This window comes from Gymnogyps californianus, chromosome 5 (genome assembly GCF_018139145.2).
Source record: "Gymnogyps californianus isolate 813 chromosome 5, ASM1813914v2, whole genome shotgun sequence".
NCBI lineage: Eukaryota > Metazoa > Chordata > Aves > Accipitriformes > Cathartidae > Gymnogyps > Gymnogyps californianus.
Window position 1 is genome coordinate 5030188 of NC_059475.1, and position 15491 is coordinate 5045678.

At 37.6% G+C, this 15491-nt stretch overlaps 1 protein-coding gene across 1 annotated transcript in view; it reads left to right on the forward strand.

Annotated features, from left to right (window-relative positions):
• NELL1 (neural EGFL like 1) overlaps positions 1 to 15491 on the forward strand; it is a 304211-nt gene that overhangs the window by 97195 nt on the left and 191525 nt on the right. The window contains exon 12 of the mRNA XM_050897767.1: positions 395 to 523. Coding sequence (XP_050753724.1) covers positions 395 to 523 — 129 coding nt within the window. The remainder of the gene's footprint in view (positions 1 to 394; positions 524 to 15491) is intronic.

A 15491-nucleotide genomic window follows, 5' to 3' on the forward strand; every position in this document is an offset into this window, starting at 1 on the left:
CTGTGAAGGATTTTTTTTTTTTTATATTACACTTTATTATCCTTTTGGTGTAAGTTAGTATTACACTTCATGGCAATTGGAGATAAGGTGGCATTTTGTCCTACATGGGTTCAGTAGAAGACTAATGCATTGTCATGGCTTCCTGCTTTGAAGTTGTCTTTTCTCTTGACTAAAACTAGTCATACAAATACATTTTTAAACAAAATGGTTTTACTGAGAATGAATTGATGGAGGCATCCAAAAAGCCTGTGTGCACCAGATGGGTTTATAGAGAGAATTTCTGGAATGTAGCATGCCAAAGTTTTTCAGAGTAATACAGTCAATGTAAATATTAAACCTGAATATCTGAAATCAACATGTTTTAATACCAGGTTGCATGTACCTTGTATTTCAGGCCATAACTTCTGTGCAGAGGGACACAAATGTGGCGAAAATTCAGAGTGCAAAAACTGGAACACAAAAGCTACTTGTGAATGCAAGAACGGTTATCTCTCTGTCCAAGGGGACTCTGCGTATTGTGAAGGTAACCAAAATATTCAAAGACCTGTCCCCTTAACAACCTACTCTGAAACATAGCATTAAATAAACGGTTGATGAATGAATTTCATTGCAAAGTTCAGTTTCATGATGGTGAATATCACAAGGGCCCTTTTTGCATTCATAAATATGGATTGAAGATTACAAGTGGTGCTGGACCATTCAGATTACCTATCTATGGGCGTACTTCATTGTTGCAGTTGTGCCTTGGCACACCATGGTCATGCTGTCATTATAATTTTAAAAATACTGTTGTTCAGACAATAGCACCTACCTTCTAAAAAGTTTTTTAGGGAACATCTTTGTAAGATGCATTAATTTAGGAAGTGGGAATTCTGCTGACATTTGTAAGAAAGGTAAGTGTGAAGGTGTACTGAGGCTTGAATATAGAAATGATGATCTGCAGTTCTTCCCGAAGTACTTCTGTGGGCCAGGTACTTCACTGAAATGGTTTTCCTATGATACAGAAGAGACCTATTTCTTAGAAGAGTGTAGCTGAGGTACTTCTGTTGATGTATTATTCCATCACAGGAATGAATGCAATGGGACATTATTCTCCTTTTTGTTTCTCAGTGTTTTCTAGAGCTTGCTGTTATTCGTAGCTAAGATGTACTTATTAAAACCTAAACTGATCAATCGACATATATACCACATTCCTTCCCGCCTTTGCATTGTGGGTTTTTTTTTTAATGCCATTGTATGTCAGGCTGCAATATTTAATCTTTTGGCCATCATAGGAAGTTTTCGAACTACTTTGTAAAAAAACACTTCCCTAGATTCTTTTTCCAATAGTACTGGTGATGGAAGGGAGATGGCATTCTTGACAAGCTGTTAAAATATACTGTAAGAACTGGAAGACAGAATGAAAGAATAAAAAAGACATGCATGGACTGGGCTTAAATGATCCCACTTTCATAAAAACACTTTTTAGTGTATGAAAGTGAACAGGACTACTTTAAATAGCAGTTTATAAAGCTGTTCAGTAACTTGCAACTATAAATCTTATGCTACTCAGTTCTCTACAAACAAAAATTTGAGTGGTCCTATATATGTGCTTTCAGTGACTGGGAAAACAGTTTATACATTTCTTTTTAAAGGTGGGCAGCAGATATACTGTATATAGAGAAACTTTTTTGTACAAAAAACTGTGAGAAGAGCTGCTCTATACGTACTGCAAGGACTATGCAGAAATCGGAAGACAGTAACAAGGGTCTTTATCAGCTATGATACAGAATCCAGTATTTGTTCTTTTTTGCTGTTTTAAATAAAATCAGTGCTTAGTGTTGTTATTTACCTAGTAGCAGACTATCCCTTTTTTCCTCTATGGAAAAAATTTAAACATCTTGACTCAAATAATTTTGGAGATGTTGGCAGTGCATTAGTGGTAGTGGTGCGAAAGAGCTTTTTGAAGAAATTAGCGGGAATTACAACATATCTGGTCTATGTTGCGTTAAATTTTGGAAGGGCAAATCAAGGCCCTGACTTCTGTACACGTGGATGAAACATGAGGCAACAGAACAAACACAGCTGCTTTTGCTGCCTGAGACCGTGGGATAGATGAGAGGCACTTTCTGCACGTTATGAAATTATAAGTTTGCTAGATGGAGAGTAGTTCTTAGGAGGTAACATAGAGAAGAGAAGGCCCCTTAGCAAGGGGAACTACAGGCTGACAAATCGATTAGCCAAGAGGTGACTCCTTTCAGCACTATGAAGAGCTTCTTTTCACTCAGAACAGCTTTCTGCAAAATTTCTTTCTATGCCTCTCTAACCTCATTTCTCTCATCTATGTGTTTAATCTACTAAATGGAATCATTTCATAGTTGGCTGTATAACGTTCTCAAATGCATGGTGAAGCTGCGATTTAAATGAGGTCAAAGGCATGTATCTGAAGGTGCAATTTGGCAGGATGTTGGTATAGTATGGGGTGGATTTTTTTTGTGGAGTTTTGGATTTCTGTGTGTACTGTGTAAGAATTAAATATGCAAAACACCCGAACAACAAGTAGTAAACATACAAAACACCTGTGGAAGCAAGGAAGATGTCATTCTCAGCTGTAGTTCTGAAATTGTCTTCATCATTCCTAAGCCTTTAAACTTAACAGACATGTAAGATTACTGTTTCCTTTAAGATGGCGAGGTTAAACTATTTCATACTCATGACGTGCTGGTAAGTGGTACCTTAGTTCAGAGGGCTCCAGATCATTAACTTGGAGCTTTCCGGATTTCTCATCTCTTCCAATGTATTTGAGTACTTGTGCATGTAAATTCTAATGTATGGTATTATTTTACCTTACCTATGTTTTTACTGTTATTTCTGCTCGCAGAAATAGTTTTATCCTGCTGGGCCTTATCACATCATTTTGATCTCATAAGATCTCTGAAGAATCGTGTTTGAGGCTGCTTTGCTTTTTCACGTGTATTTGTGTCTTTTTTTTTTTTTAACATTCCATATTCACATTTGCAGTACAGAGGAAAAAAATAAATAACTTTTGTCAGAGAATTGGCATCAGCAAATTTGTAAAATAAATAACAAAAACCCGAGAGGCTTTTACTATTCATTGTCAGTAACTACTTTTCAAGTAGTTAGCAGCTCCTCGTGTCAAAATATACATGTAGGATAACCACTCACTATATGTATTCCATTTTTGAAATAACATAAATGTGTTTAGGGAAGACAGTTTCTGAAAACAAACAAGTAAATGAAGCTTGTAATGAATGAAGGAGATAAGTGGAGATTCTGTGTTCTGTAAAAGCAATGTATTTCACTTAAAAACAGGAAAGTTGGGGTTTTTTTTACATTTGTCTACTTGTCCTGCATATATGAGACATAATTAGAGCATTCATCATTTGCAGAGAGACGTATAGAGATATTTCTATTAATCATGTTGACTGAGGTTTAACTACTGATAGGGATACTTAGGCACAAGTGTTGAACCAGTGTCCATTTATCTGTCACATATGCATGGATAAATTCTGGGAATCACACAAGTAGTTAGTCCAACGGCTGCAGGATGCAAGCGTTCAAGTTGCAGCAGCATGTGCACACTTGCAGCTATGACTTTTTAGCACGTGACACGTGAGGACGTGTGTTGAGGGCTGAAAGTTGCATGCATGAAAGTTAGTTACAGATGGCGCAGCAGTTAAGTGGCAAAACCAGGACCAAAATGGGGAAGTCATTTGAGTCTGTCTCATGCTGATTCTTTCAGACACGTTACGTGATGTGTACAGCAGACCTGCAAATACTCTCTACTTCTTCAAAGCCAGAAAACTCCACAGTCTGTGACTACTTCAGAAATGCTGATAGGACAGTCCCCATAATGCATAGTGAGAGACAGGAAAGTGTCAGCAAATGGGAAATCTAAAGCTCAGAGATGAAATGAGAAAAATCAAGCCAAATCAGCTGAAAGTTAGGCTTGTTGCTAGCGTGATTATCCTCACTTTCTAGATGCTAACAAGCAAACAGCCATCTCTTCTGAAAAGAATTTTCAGATTGGTGATTTTCTGCTATATATTTCACAGTGAAGAGCAAAAGCAGAATCATTTTTTCCCGCCACATTTCAGTTCTGCATTCTTTATTACCTTCTTAGCTTAAAACATTAACAGCCCTCTTCTACGTGCAAAGTTATTATGTTGGTGCAAAAGTGATTATTACCTAATTGCTGTTGAGCTCCGATTTGTCGTGTGAGCTGCTTAAATCTGCAGTGGGATGAATCTCCCAGTTAGGATAAATGAATGCCTCTTCTCGCTGACAAGAGTGCATGAAACAAGAAAGTTAGTATTAACCTTCTGTCCTTCATGCCCAACTACTTATGCCCCCAAGAAACATCTAATAAAAGTGATACAGTAGCATACTACAAGATGTCTTGTCATGTTACACAGCAGTATTTTTTCCCTTTCTGCTTAACCAGTGTCACCAGAGAATGTTCCTGTGATGATGGGTATAATATAAGAAAGGATCCATTGACTGAAGTGGACCTACAAGATTAATATTCTCATTGTATGACTGTATTGTAGGATGTGCTTTCCCTGTATACCTAAGTAGGATGACACATGCTCTCTAGGATGTCTTCCAGCTGTTGATGTAAAGAGTGTAAACAAGCTGTGTGGATCTGAGTTGGTCTTTTAGGAACAGGTAACAAAATAAAGCCATTTTACAAGAATATAAAAAACCAAAGCACTTTCTCTGGCAGAAGCAGCCTGTTAGGCAGTGGTTAGAACAGGATATCTCAGGTGAGTCTGCTTTGCCCTTAAAGAAGAGGCCAAAAGTTCTGAGGCCAAATGTAGTCTTGAGAATGCCTTGTATTGGCTTTTTTTTTTTTTTTTTTCTCCTTTACTGGTAAAGTTGCATGGGTTAATAGTGACAGAACATCTGTGAAGAATGTATTTCTCTGAGCTTAATTCAGGCAGTATAGTTAGTTTCCTTATATGACCTGACCACCTTAGCGCTGTTACCTCAGCTTAAAGAGTTAATGAATTAAATGCCTTAATATTTGTGAAAACTCTTCCCATTTTTTTGTCCTGATAGAATGCTCTAGAACCACTTCTGACTTTCATTCAGAAGGAACTTGACGAAGTCACTCTTTCCCTTCTGCGCTCCAAACATGTTATCTTAATTTGTTGTTAACAAATTATTGCTCATTTCAAAAAATGTCACATAAGCTGTGAAATACTAGCCAAATTCAGAAAACCTGCTCATGTTGTAGCATAAGGAAGAGTTATGATGATTTTACTGGGCTGGCAGATTTTGGGGAGATGGCATAAAGATGAATGAAAGCCTTGGGAGAAAACTGAGTGCTCATTTGCCCCTGAGCATGGACCCAAGCATGCAGCATTGTCAGACCGGGCAAACTGTCCGCCTGATGTGCCATACCACCGTGCAGTGGTCTCCTGTAGCTTCTGCTCCCTTGCTAGGCATCCAGTCTCCCTTCTACAAGAGCCTGCTGCTGCACATGGCACCAGGAGAGCTGCAGGCAGATGGTGTAGTTAGGGTTAGAGACATCTCCAGTACAGGCTGGGAGCTCTGCTTTCAGGCCAAGACCTCTGGAGACGGACTAGATAAAGCTTTGTATCTCACTTACTTGACAATGAAATTCAAAGGCTAATATTTTTCTTCCTCCTCTTTTTTTTTTTTGTCTGTTTTATGTATTTTGATTTAGAGCTCTGCAAGTTAGTTGTCTCAGTATTTGAGCTTGTAAAGCAAGAGATCCCATTCTTATCTTAGGTTTGTAGAACAGTATCATTTCCCGACGGAGGAGTGTTGGTTAACTTACGTACATAAGGCTATCAAGCTCTCAATGTGAGAGAGGGTAAGCTTGGAACCTCAGGATTCTGCTGCTAGTTATTTTAAAAATAAAACCGTGTTTAATTTTGTTGTAATTTGTAAGTATGTTCCAGGCACATACAGTGGTCTTTGCTGCTTTCTGTTTCTTTTCCTTTGAACTTGATGATGTCAGATGTAGTGAGGAAATTCTTTACAGAAAGATAGATGTGTAAATACGTTGAAAAAAATCCATTCTGAAGATACATTAATGTAGGCTTGGTCAGAAAATGTTTGTTTCCTGAAAGTCATATAGAAAAAAATAATTGCAAAATGAAGAGGAAAAAGGTGTTTTTTCCCCTTGTCACAGAAATCAGGAAAAATTAGCCTTTTAAGATTAATGATTTAGTTCCAAATGCAAAGACCTCGCTATCAGCATGCTTTAATGAGAAACAAAAATAAAAGTTTACTTCTGTTGCAAAACACAGAGGAACAAGAAAGTCTTTCATCATACAATGTGGCTTCTGTTATGGTTCTGAAGATGAGAGTGCTTCATAAAGCTTACCTCTAATGTTTAATCCTTTGACTCATAACATCCTGTATGTAAATAGCTGTTTAGTGTGCAGAACTTTTCAATAGCAGTTGAAACCGAAAAAGAATAAACCCAGTCCTGCATATGGCCTTCAGAGTAAAAGTCTGCTGGCAATCCACTGAGTTTCCATAGCTGATGTTTTTCTTGCTGTATAAAATAAGTTGAATTTTGTTGAATTTTCCCCTCCTCCTTTGTAGTGATTTCATTGCAGCTGTTCTAATTTCACTGCACTGTGGCTTGGGAGGTGACATTAACATTATGTGGTATCATATAAACCACCTGTGTGGCAGTGATGTATGGCTGTGGTTTTTGGATGGTGTCCGTTGGCTTGACTTCTCGGTCAGCTTTTAATGATAATCCTTCTGTTTGTTGTACTCTCAGAAAACCTGCCTCACAAGATGTCCATATTTCCTGCAGTCGTTATTTACTGTATACTATAATAAACTTACGTTCTGTGCTGCATAGGTGTACATATATGCATAACTGTACATACCGGATACTTCATGAAATTACCTAAAGTTAAGAAAATGAGACAAATGTTGATGGCAAATGACTATGTTCATTGCAAATGCACTGAATTTTTCTCTGTACTGAAACCGTAGCAAAGAGAAAGGCAGGAGAAGAATCTAAAAATGTTACAGTCAAGATCAACATCTCTGCCACAAAGACTACCTCAAAGGCAGCATTTCAGTTGGAACCAAGTTCTCACATGGAGACTTAAAAAAAAACCCCCAAAACCACCACAGCAAAACAAGAAAAAACCCAAACCCACCCCTCCCATGCCAAAAAACCCAAACAAACCAACCCACCCCCCCCCCCCCCCCTTTATAAACATGTGACTTGATGCCAGGTTGTTTTTTTTAAAAGTTCACAGTTTCTTTGAAAGATGCTGTTAACCTACTTTTTAAGAGTTCAGTTACCTGATAGTATCAATTTTAAACTTCCACTGATGTATGTAATCCTATTTATCAGTGAAAGTCCCTTCTCTTGGTGATATAGTGCAAGTAATATATTTTTCTTGCCTACTGTTTTTGTAGAGAAAGACTTTTTATTTTAAATGATAATCTTAACCATTGCATGAACTCAAATTCGTCTTTTATAACATGATCAAAAGGCAGGCACTTGTCAGTCTCCTGCGTTTATGGACTTTAATAAATGAGACGGCAGTTTCCTTGTGCCATGAGCTGCTAGTGGAGGAGACTGAATTAAAAACAAAATAGACCCTCCCCTCTGCCAAGTAAGTACATACATTCAAAGGCAGAGATGATATACTTGCTAGTGGACAGAAAGTTTTCAAACAAACTGTTAAAATTAGTATACTAAGAAGATTCAGGAGCTTGTTGGAAAATTCTGTTTATGCCTTATATGACTCTAGATGTATTATTTGTGTTATCAAAACTGCTTTTATATTTACAAGTGAGTTAGTTTAAATTCATATTCCAACTACCAAACCCTGGAAAGTGAAATTATTTGCCATCCCCTGGAGTAACTTTAGTTCTTTCGGTGTAATGTCACGCTGAGATTTATTTGAAAATAAATTTTAATTTCTAATAAGGTAGCCATATGTTTTGGAGTTGTTGGAATAAAGTGTCATAAATAATTATGGCTCCAAAGAAATTCAGCCGTGCAACTGTCAGTTCTTATGTTAGCAACTTGCTTTTGAATAGATTACAATCATTGATATTAAAGGAAAAAAACCCTCTTCACCCCTTCAGAATGGCAACGAAAATCCTGCTCTGAGGCTGTTGAGATTTTTGTTCACATGGAGGGATTGGGGATGCTCTCTCCCCTTCAACAAATGCTCTTACGTGTTAGGGTTGCATTCTTCTAAATTGTATTGGACATAATTTGATATCTCATATATAAAGCTTTGCTTTTTACCTTTTTTTATTTGCCAAGAATAGGCTGATCATTTCTAATACAGACTGAAACAATACTGGTTTAGTTCACTGTCTGTCTTTAAGCACTTCACTGTCTCTCCAATCTGTATTTGCATTCAGCCTCCAAGATCTCTTTGTGTGCCCACATTCCAGATTTGGGGGCAAGGGTGCATTCGTGTATTTTTAATTTGTGGAGGGGGGGCGGGTAGGAGCAGACATGGAACGGACTGCATCTCTTTAGGATAACCTCTCTAGGAGGTGGCCTAGAGTTTATGAGTGCCTCATAAACTGCACTTTCACAGCCTTCACTTCTGACTACTTTTTTAAAATAGAACTCTATCTCATTTTTAGATGGGTTGAAGAAAAGCCCAGTGACACGTCGTTGGCTACAAATTGTAGCAGAATTTGACTTAAAAGCTGACCAGTAGGAGAAAAAAAAATTATTGTATGTTCCTGCTGGGTCGGCGTCATTACCTTTACACTATAATGACTCTTATAGCAAATTGTCCCCATTGCATGTTCCAGCACTGAAAGAGGGAGAAATCCATGCAATAAATGGTGACATGATATGTATGTACTAACCCTTGTGAGCAGAAGGAGCTCTTGCTGCTCCTACTCGTTAGGCCCTTGTATTGATCCTGATATTGCCAAAATTCTTTCTTCAAATTATGACACAGTATAGCTGCTGTCACATTTCTGCTGACGTCAATGAAGAAGAGAAAAATTTGGAAGAGTTTTTAGTGGAACTGTGGCAGTTTAGACCAGGTAAGTGTTTGCATCAAACATTTGGCAGCAAAGAAAAGAAAAAAATCTGATTTGTTCTTGTATTGATGGTCAGAAGTTTGCTTGTGGTTGAGCTGAACTGCAAAATGCTGAGAAATATTTGTATATAATGAGGAAATTTTTATTGGACTTGAATGGAAGCCACTTACCAGTACTTTTATACAAGTTGCTAAAAACTGTGTGCTTAGCTCTTAAAACTTAGAGGTTGAGGTGTTGAGGTTTTGCCTTTTTAAAAATCTGGAGCATAACTAGAATCGTTCAAAAAAATGACATGTGTGTGTATGTATCTGTGACATATATGTGTGTGTATGCATATATGCAAAACGGTGCTTTCCTATTGCAGCACAAAAACCTTTCGTTACCCAGGACAAAATAGCAACTTTCTCAAGGGCTTGTGAAGTTCAAAAGGGGGTTGGAATAGAAAACCTCCGGAGGTAACTTCCAACCTAAATTTTTTTGTGATTCTATTATCTCTTGTCCTGTACTGTGTTTTGCATTGAGAGCACTGGAGGGACATTAGATGCTGTTGACTGTGGTTATCTTCTGCAGTGCTTGGGAATGCAGAGAGGGCAACTATTTTGTTTTCAACTATTCGTAGTTTTAAGTCTTGAAATGAGAAAAAGATAATCTCTTTTAAATGCTGGTATTCGTAAACATTTTTTCAGCTACTTGAAAGAAACTTGATGTGACAGCTCAAGCTGTCTCTCCATTGCTCTTAAAGAATGGCTTTGGGGGCATGGAGTCCCTTGTCCAAATGGAAGTTCTCACAGCCAGTTTATAGATAACCTGTTGGATTGGGCTTGACTGTGACCGTGTGAAAATGCATGTTGTAAATGAAGTCATCTAGCTGCTTCAAGGTCTGTGCTGGCAATGTGCTAGTAGAACAACAGATCCAATTTTGAGGCTGTCTAAATGGAACTATAAGGTTGTCATGGGCAGGTCAGAAGAGGGAAGGATGTGCACATGTCCTACAGCAAGATTTATTACAAACTGAAATGAACACCCCCCACCCACCATCAATTCTGGGAACACAGGAAAAAACTTGATTCGCTAGAGGACCTGTCTGAAGGACTTAGAGGACTCTGCTCTCAGCCTAGAGAGGGTTGAGTTCTGAGATAATGGACACGGTGAAGTACGTGTAGAGAATAATTTTGTTCAGGTTTGTATATAGATGTTAGGGATCTTGGGGAAAAATAGCATTAAACTCCTCAAGAACTGTTCTCATTGCTGTGGTGCCTCAAAGAATTTAAAAAAAAAATTTTTTTTTTTTTTTTTAAACCTTTTAAGCAGTTTCAGCTGCTTCTGTACAAGTGGGTCTGAGGCTTTGGCGCTTCCTGAACAGATGCGGAGCCATAAGTGGGTAGGGACACTGCGGGACACAGTGGCACTTTGCCTGGCCACGAAGCTACAGCACCCCATCTTGGTAGAAGGTAACAGAGATGAGTGTTGCTACAAAGAAGGTGAACGTGACAGGCTAGGGCTTTGGGGAGCCAGGAAACTTAGGGTGCCCAGGGTCCGTAATACAGGTCACAGAAAGACATCTGGCAGATGTTTTGTGTTGACCAGTTGTATGATTAAAATTAAAGGCTTTGCTCACCTAAAGTTAGTTGCAAAAGAAAAACAAAAAAAGGGCAACAAACCAACCAATCACTCCCTTTTCCCTACAACTGTTAATTTTTTTTGGAAACTACTGGTTTTTATCCTTCAGTGGAAAAAAAAAACCAAACCCAAGACCCTAAATGGAAAAATCATCTGGTTTCTCATAAAAATATTTATTTTTTATTACTTTTAATAGAAAATATGTTTTGCCCTTGGTAATAGCATAATTGGGGCCTGTTCCAGTAAATATTGTCTATTGCCTTTTTCCTTATGTGAATATATTTTGTTTCCAGTAGATGGAAAAACAAAATTGGTTCTAAAAGTACAAGAGTCTCTAAATCCATGACAAATGTCAGTTTATACTGACACATTTTTTCCCACAAGATTTAGTAAGTGACTTACTGATATGGTTCTGTGTCTTCAAAGGTAATGTGCCTATAAAAAACAAAGCACAAAAGTTAAGAAATAATTGGAAAGGATGTTATTGCTAACCTAGGGCTTTGCTATATGGTTAACTCTCTACTTTCTTTTTAGGATTTCAGCATGCATATTTTGCATCCTTTTCCGGCATTTCTCCTTATGGCTTTTGTTCAAATGAATTTGGAATTGAGTTGTACACTGATTGCACAGGGTGTGTCTGTATTAAGTGCAATCTATTCTGAATTTATTACGAGGCATTGAGCTTTTAACATTATCCAGATGTAGTAGGGTTACACTGGCATATAGCAATTTTAGTATATCTGTTTCTGCTCACACCTGAAATTGAGACATTTGTTTTATATATTTGTATTAAGATTTATTTTCAGATAATAAATCCATTCCCTGTTTGTTTCAGTGCAATTAATTTATGGAAACATATTTATAAATTTAATTAAGAAAAAGAGCAACATATTATTTTCTTATTGTATTGCATGAGGAGCTATATTTGAACTGAAACTAAAATAAGACTGCTTTTTCCAATTGCACTGTCCTAGTAAGAAAAGGAAGCTTTACCTGGGCCTTCATGGATGTAGGATCTGTCCATTTCCTGGTGTATATCTGTGCAGGTTTCTCTCTTTTGGTTTGCTTTCTGGGAACTGGGATAATAGTGTTAACAAAATCCTTTATTGTCTTGCTGGGGTATTGTGAGGTTTACTGGATGAAAGTAATTGATAAGGGACAGCACAATAATACCACAAAATAGACTGAAGTCAGTGTAGAAAAGTAAGCAAACTGCTTATATAGTAAGAAATAAGATTTCTTTTAATTTTTTTTCATTTTTATTTACTAATTGTTATTGACAGCTGAGGAAAGGCATTCTATAAAACATTCATGTACATATTAATTTTTAGAAAGATAATTCTTCTTAGAATTATCTAGTCTGTAAGATTTTTGACAAACAAATCAAATTCATTTAAGTAGGTAGCTGCTTCTGAAAAATCTCTCAAAAAGTGCATTTTTTGAAGACACCTACCACTGTTTAATAATCTGCTTCTTTGTACCTGAATCTTTTTGGAGGCTGGGGAATAGAGTTAAAAAAAGTTAGAAAGAGACTTTGATTCAAGTAATTGAAATTAGTACAAAAGTATGTACAGCATCTGCAAAGGTAACTCTTATATTGATGTTAGTTTCCTATTGATTTGCTGACTCTTACAGTATTTTTAGTATTCAAAATTTTTTCCAGAAAGATACCTTACCATTTTTCCAGTTAGTGTATCTGTTCTTCTTATCTAAAGGGTAAATTTCAAAATGCCCTTTTTTTTTCAGTCTGTTCTTCTTAGCACTTTCTTTTAATTTCCTCCTTTCGTTTCTAGATTAGACATCTCAGTTTTCCTTCTCACTATTGATAGTTTCTGATTAATTGCATTTTATTAGCCTAATTTTTTTTTATTGGTTCTGTTGAAGATGTTGCTGTGTTTACATCTTTTCCTGAACTCCCTCGCTGAAGCTGTGTATGCCTCACACCAGTTGTCCCTGTAGGGATCACTGTGTTTCAATAGTAGAAGATGATTTTCTCTCTACTTACAGGCTTAAGAAAGTGCTTGAAAATGATTAGGATGAAATTGGCAATGCAAACTCCTTTTTATCTCTCATCTTCCTTAGGATTGTTTACCTCTCATCTTCATTTTCATTATTTTGTTTCCTTAATTCTTATGACTCATATTTTCCCTTCAAGCTTTCACCAGAGACTGTGTCTGTACATATTGGTAGCTATTAGTGCTGAGATAATTATATGAATACACAGTAGCATCTTCAGACATGAATGTGGGTTAGTGTTAGCTCAGAGACATGCTGTGTTTTGCAAAAAGAGAGAAGATATAATCTGCAAAGAGTTTGCACTGAAAAATGACTGGTTGCCTCAGGGCTGGCTCTAGGCATAGGCAAAGCAGGCAGTTTCCCGGGGCAGCAGACCTCCATCACGGCAGGTTGGCCATGCACTTACTCTCTGCTTTCCATGTGTTGGAGCCCAAGACGCAGGGCTTAGTGGTGCTCCTGCTTCTGCTGCCCAGGGCAGAGATTATAAAGTAAGGCCTATCGTCATGGTGGATGTTCAAGAAGTAGCTGCTGCCATTCCCACTTCTTCTGTTTCCTCAGGAGCAGATCACTCAGGTCTTTGTTTCCTTGCTTTCCAGTCCCCCATCCATAAGGCAGTAAAACTCAATTTTGTGTAGAGTTGATTCAGTGCTTCGTGATGTCATGACTATGCTGTTAGTTGGCTTACGTGGGATGCCATGGCAGCCTGAAATTGTTGCTGATGCATTCCTGTTTCCAGGAGTAGGAACGATCCTGATTATTTTCTCTCCATGAAGCTCTTCCTTACCACTAGAATATGGGCATTGTTTTCCATTGTGAGTTTCTTAGGCAAAACGGGAAGAATTTTGCAGTACGTATACGGACTTGTATCATAACTTAACTGACAAAATGAAAAATTGGGCAGGCATATGGGAAGATCAAGATCACTGCTAGATATTAGAATCTGTGTAACCAACAATGAGGCTGATTCAGACTCTTAAGACACTAGTCTTAGAGATGCCAGGTTCATGCATGTGAATTATTTTTCATTTAAGCACTGTTTCACTTCACAGTATAATTCATGGAATTATAGTGTCTATTTAAGAACCGCTATGTTGGTAATGAAAAGTTTCCTCCATTTACTTGGGCACAAGTGACATTAACCTTTGAAGGTCAGGCCTTCTACTCTGTTCTGGAGCTTGCTTTAACCTGTTACCCCTTAGGTGACTTTATTTGCTTTTTGGCTTTCAGTCTGGCTAGCTGAATCAGTGCTATTGTGAAAAGGTCAGCAGCAATCTGAAGTGCATTCAGTTTGTGAAAGAATGTAAGGCACAATTTCCAGTCTTTCTTTTCTGTGAGAATCAATTCAGAGCCTGGCACTGCCACTATGTGTGGTTTTCATCTAACGATTTTTCTGTACAAACAGTAATATCAAATTTGGCTAAAACATGACACGCCTTTCTGGCTGGTAGGGCAGCTGATGCTTGACAACACAACAGCTGCAGTGCACCAACATACCTCTTAGTAATTAGCACCTTGCTGTTTTTACTGTTAGTGCTATCCTACGTAAAAGGCTACAAAACACTGGATGTTATAAAGACGTACAGCTTTTGCCATACACTGTTTCGGTTGCCAGGAGTACTTGGTTTTGTGTTGTGGGTACACGGGGAAAGTGGCAACTCGGTCTGAGTGCTAACAGATTCTGTCAGTTGTTTCTTGGTTTGTATTGGCATTATTGGATATTCATTAATGTGCAACAGATGATGAATGTGGAGGCGGACTGAACCATCCTCTCTCATTAAACATTTGGAAACAAATGAATTTGTTTCAGGTGAGTAGAATTCTTTTTTTTTTTAGTTAACACAATATAAATAACTGGGGCTTAGTTACATCTATTTTGCAATTCACACAAATCGTGAAATGAGCTAATGAGGAACATGGAAAAAAGAACTGTATCTTGGACTACACGGGAATCTAATCAATATGAATTCCCCTGAGCTATATCTGTTTTGTGCTAGGTTCCCATTGATTTTGTAAACATTTTAGCGTTAGCCATAATCCCCTTTGAATATAAATCATTCCCCGGTAGTTTCTCCTGTATTTTAATTAATTCTAAAGTGACTGACTTGAGAACTCTTCCTTTAATTTTATTACTAAAATAGAGAAATTCTCCCTCGTTTTCTTCGCAGCCTTAATCTGACCCCTGTGAAATTAGTAGGCATACTGAATTCTCAAGAACTCGTGATGCTGAGAAAACCTGAGACAGCCAGAAAGTGTTGAAGTTAGAAGCTGCAAGAAAATCAGAAATCTTGAGGGGAAAAACAACCCATTTGTAGTAAATTATTTTCTTTATTTTAACTTGCATGAGTTTCTGTTACAGTTGATAACTCCCTATCCTTCAAAAGAAAAACTTAAAGGAGACTGAGATGGTCCTTCTGGGACTGGAGAGTTGGGACGTGGGCATTATACCCTCATTCTGATTTAAGGATACAGGGGGCATGAGCTGTCTATTCCCTTTTAAATTAAATTAGTTGAAAAAAAAATTTTGAATCTGTAACCGGTCTTAAGAAGGTTAAGAAGACTTTAAGTCTTAGAAAAGAATATTACTTAAGTTGAAGAGATGATACTGAAGTTCTTTTGTTGCAACATAAAAATAAGTATCTAACAACTAGCATAAAAGCTGGCACTGTTATTCCTTGAAAAATACGTGTAGCAATAGGAGATATTTTGGCCTGTAGATAGAAAGACTGTATCATCTGTTAAACTGTTTGGAGCTACAGGGGAAAAACTGAGGTGAGGGCTGTCTTAACTGCAGCGGCATCAGATGCTATTGTTTGATATTCCTGATCAGG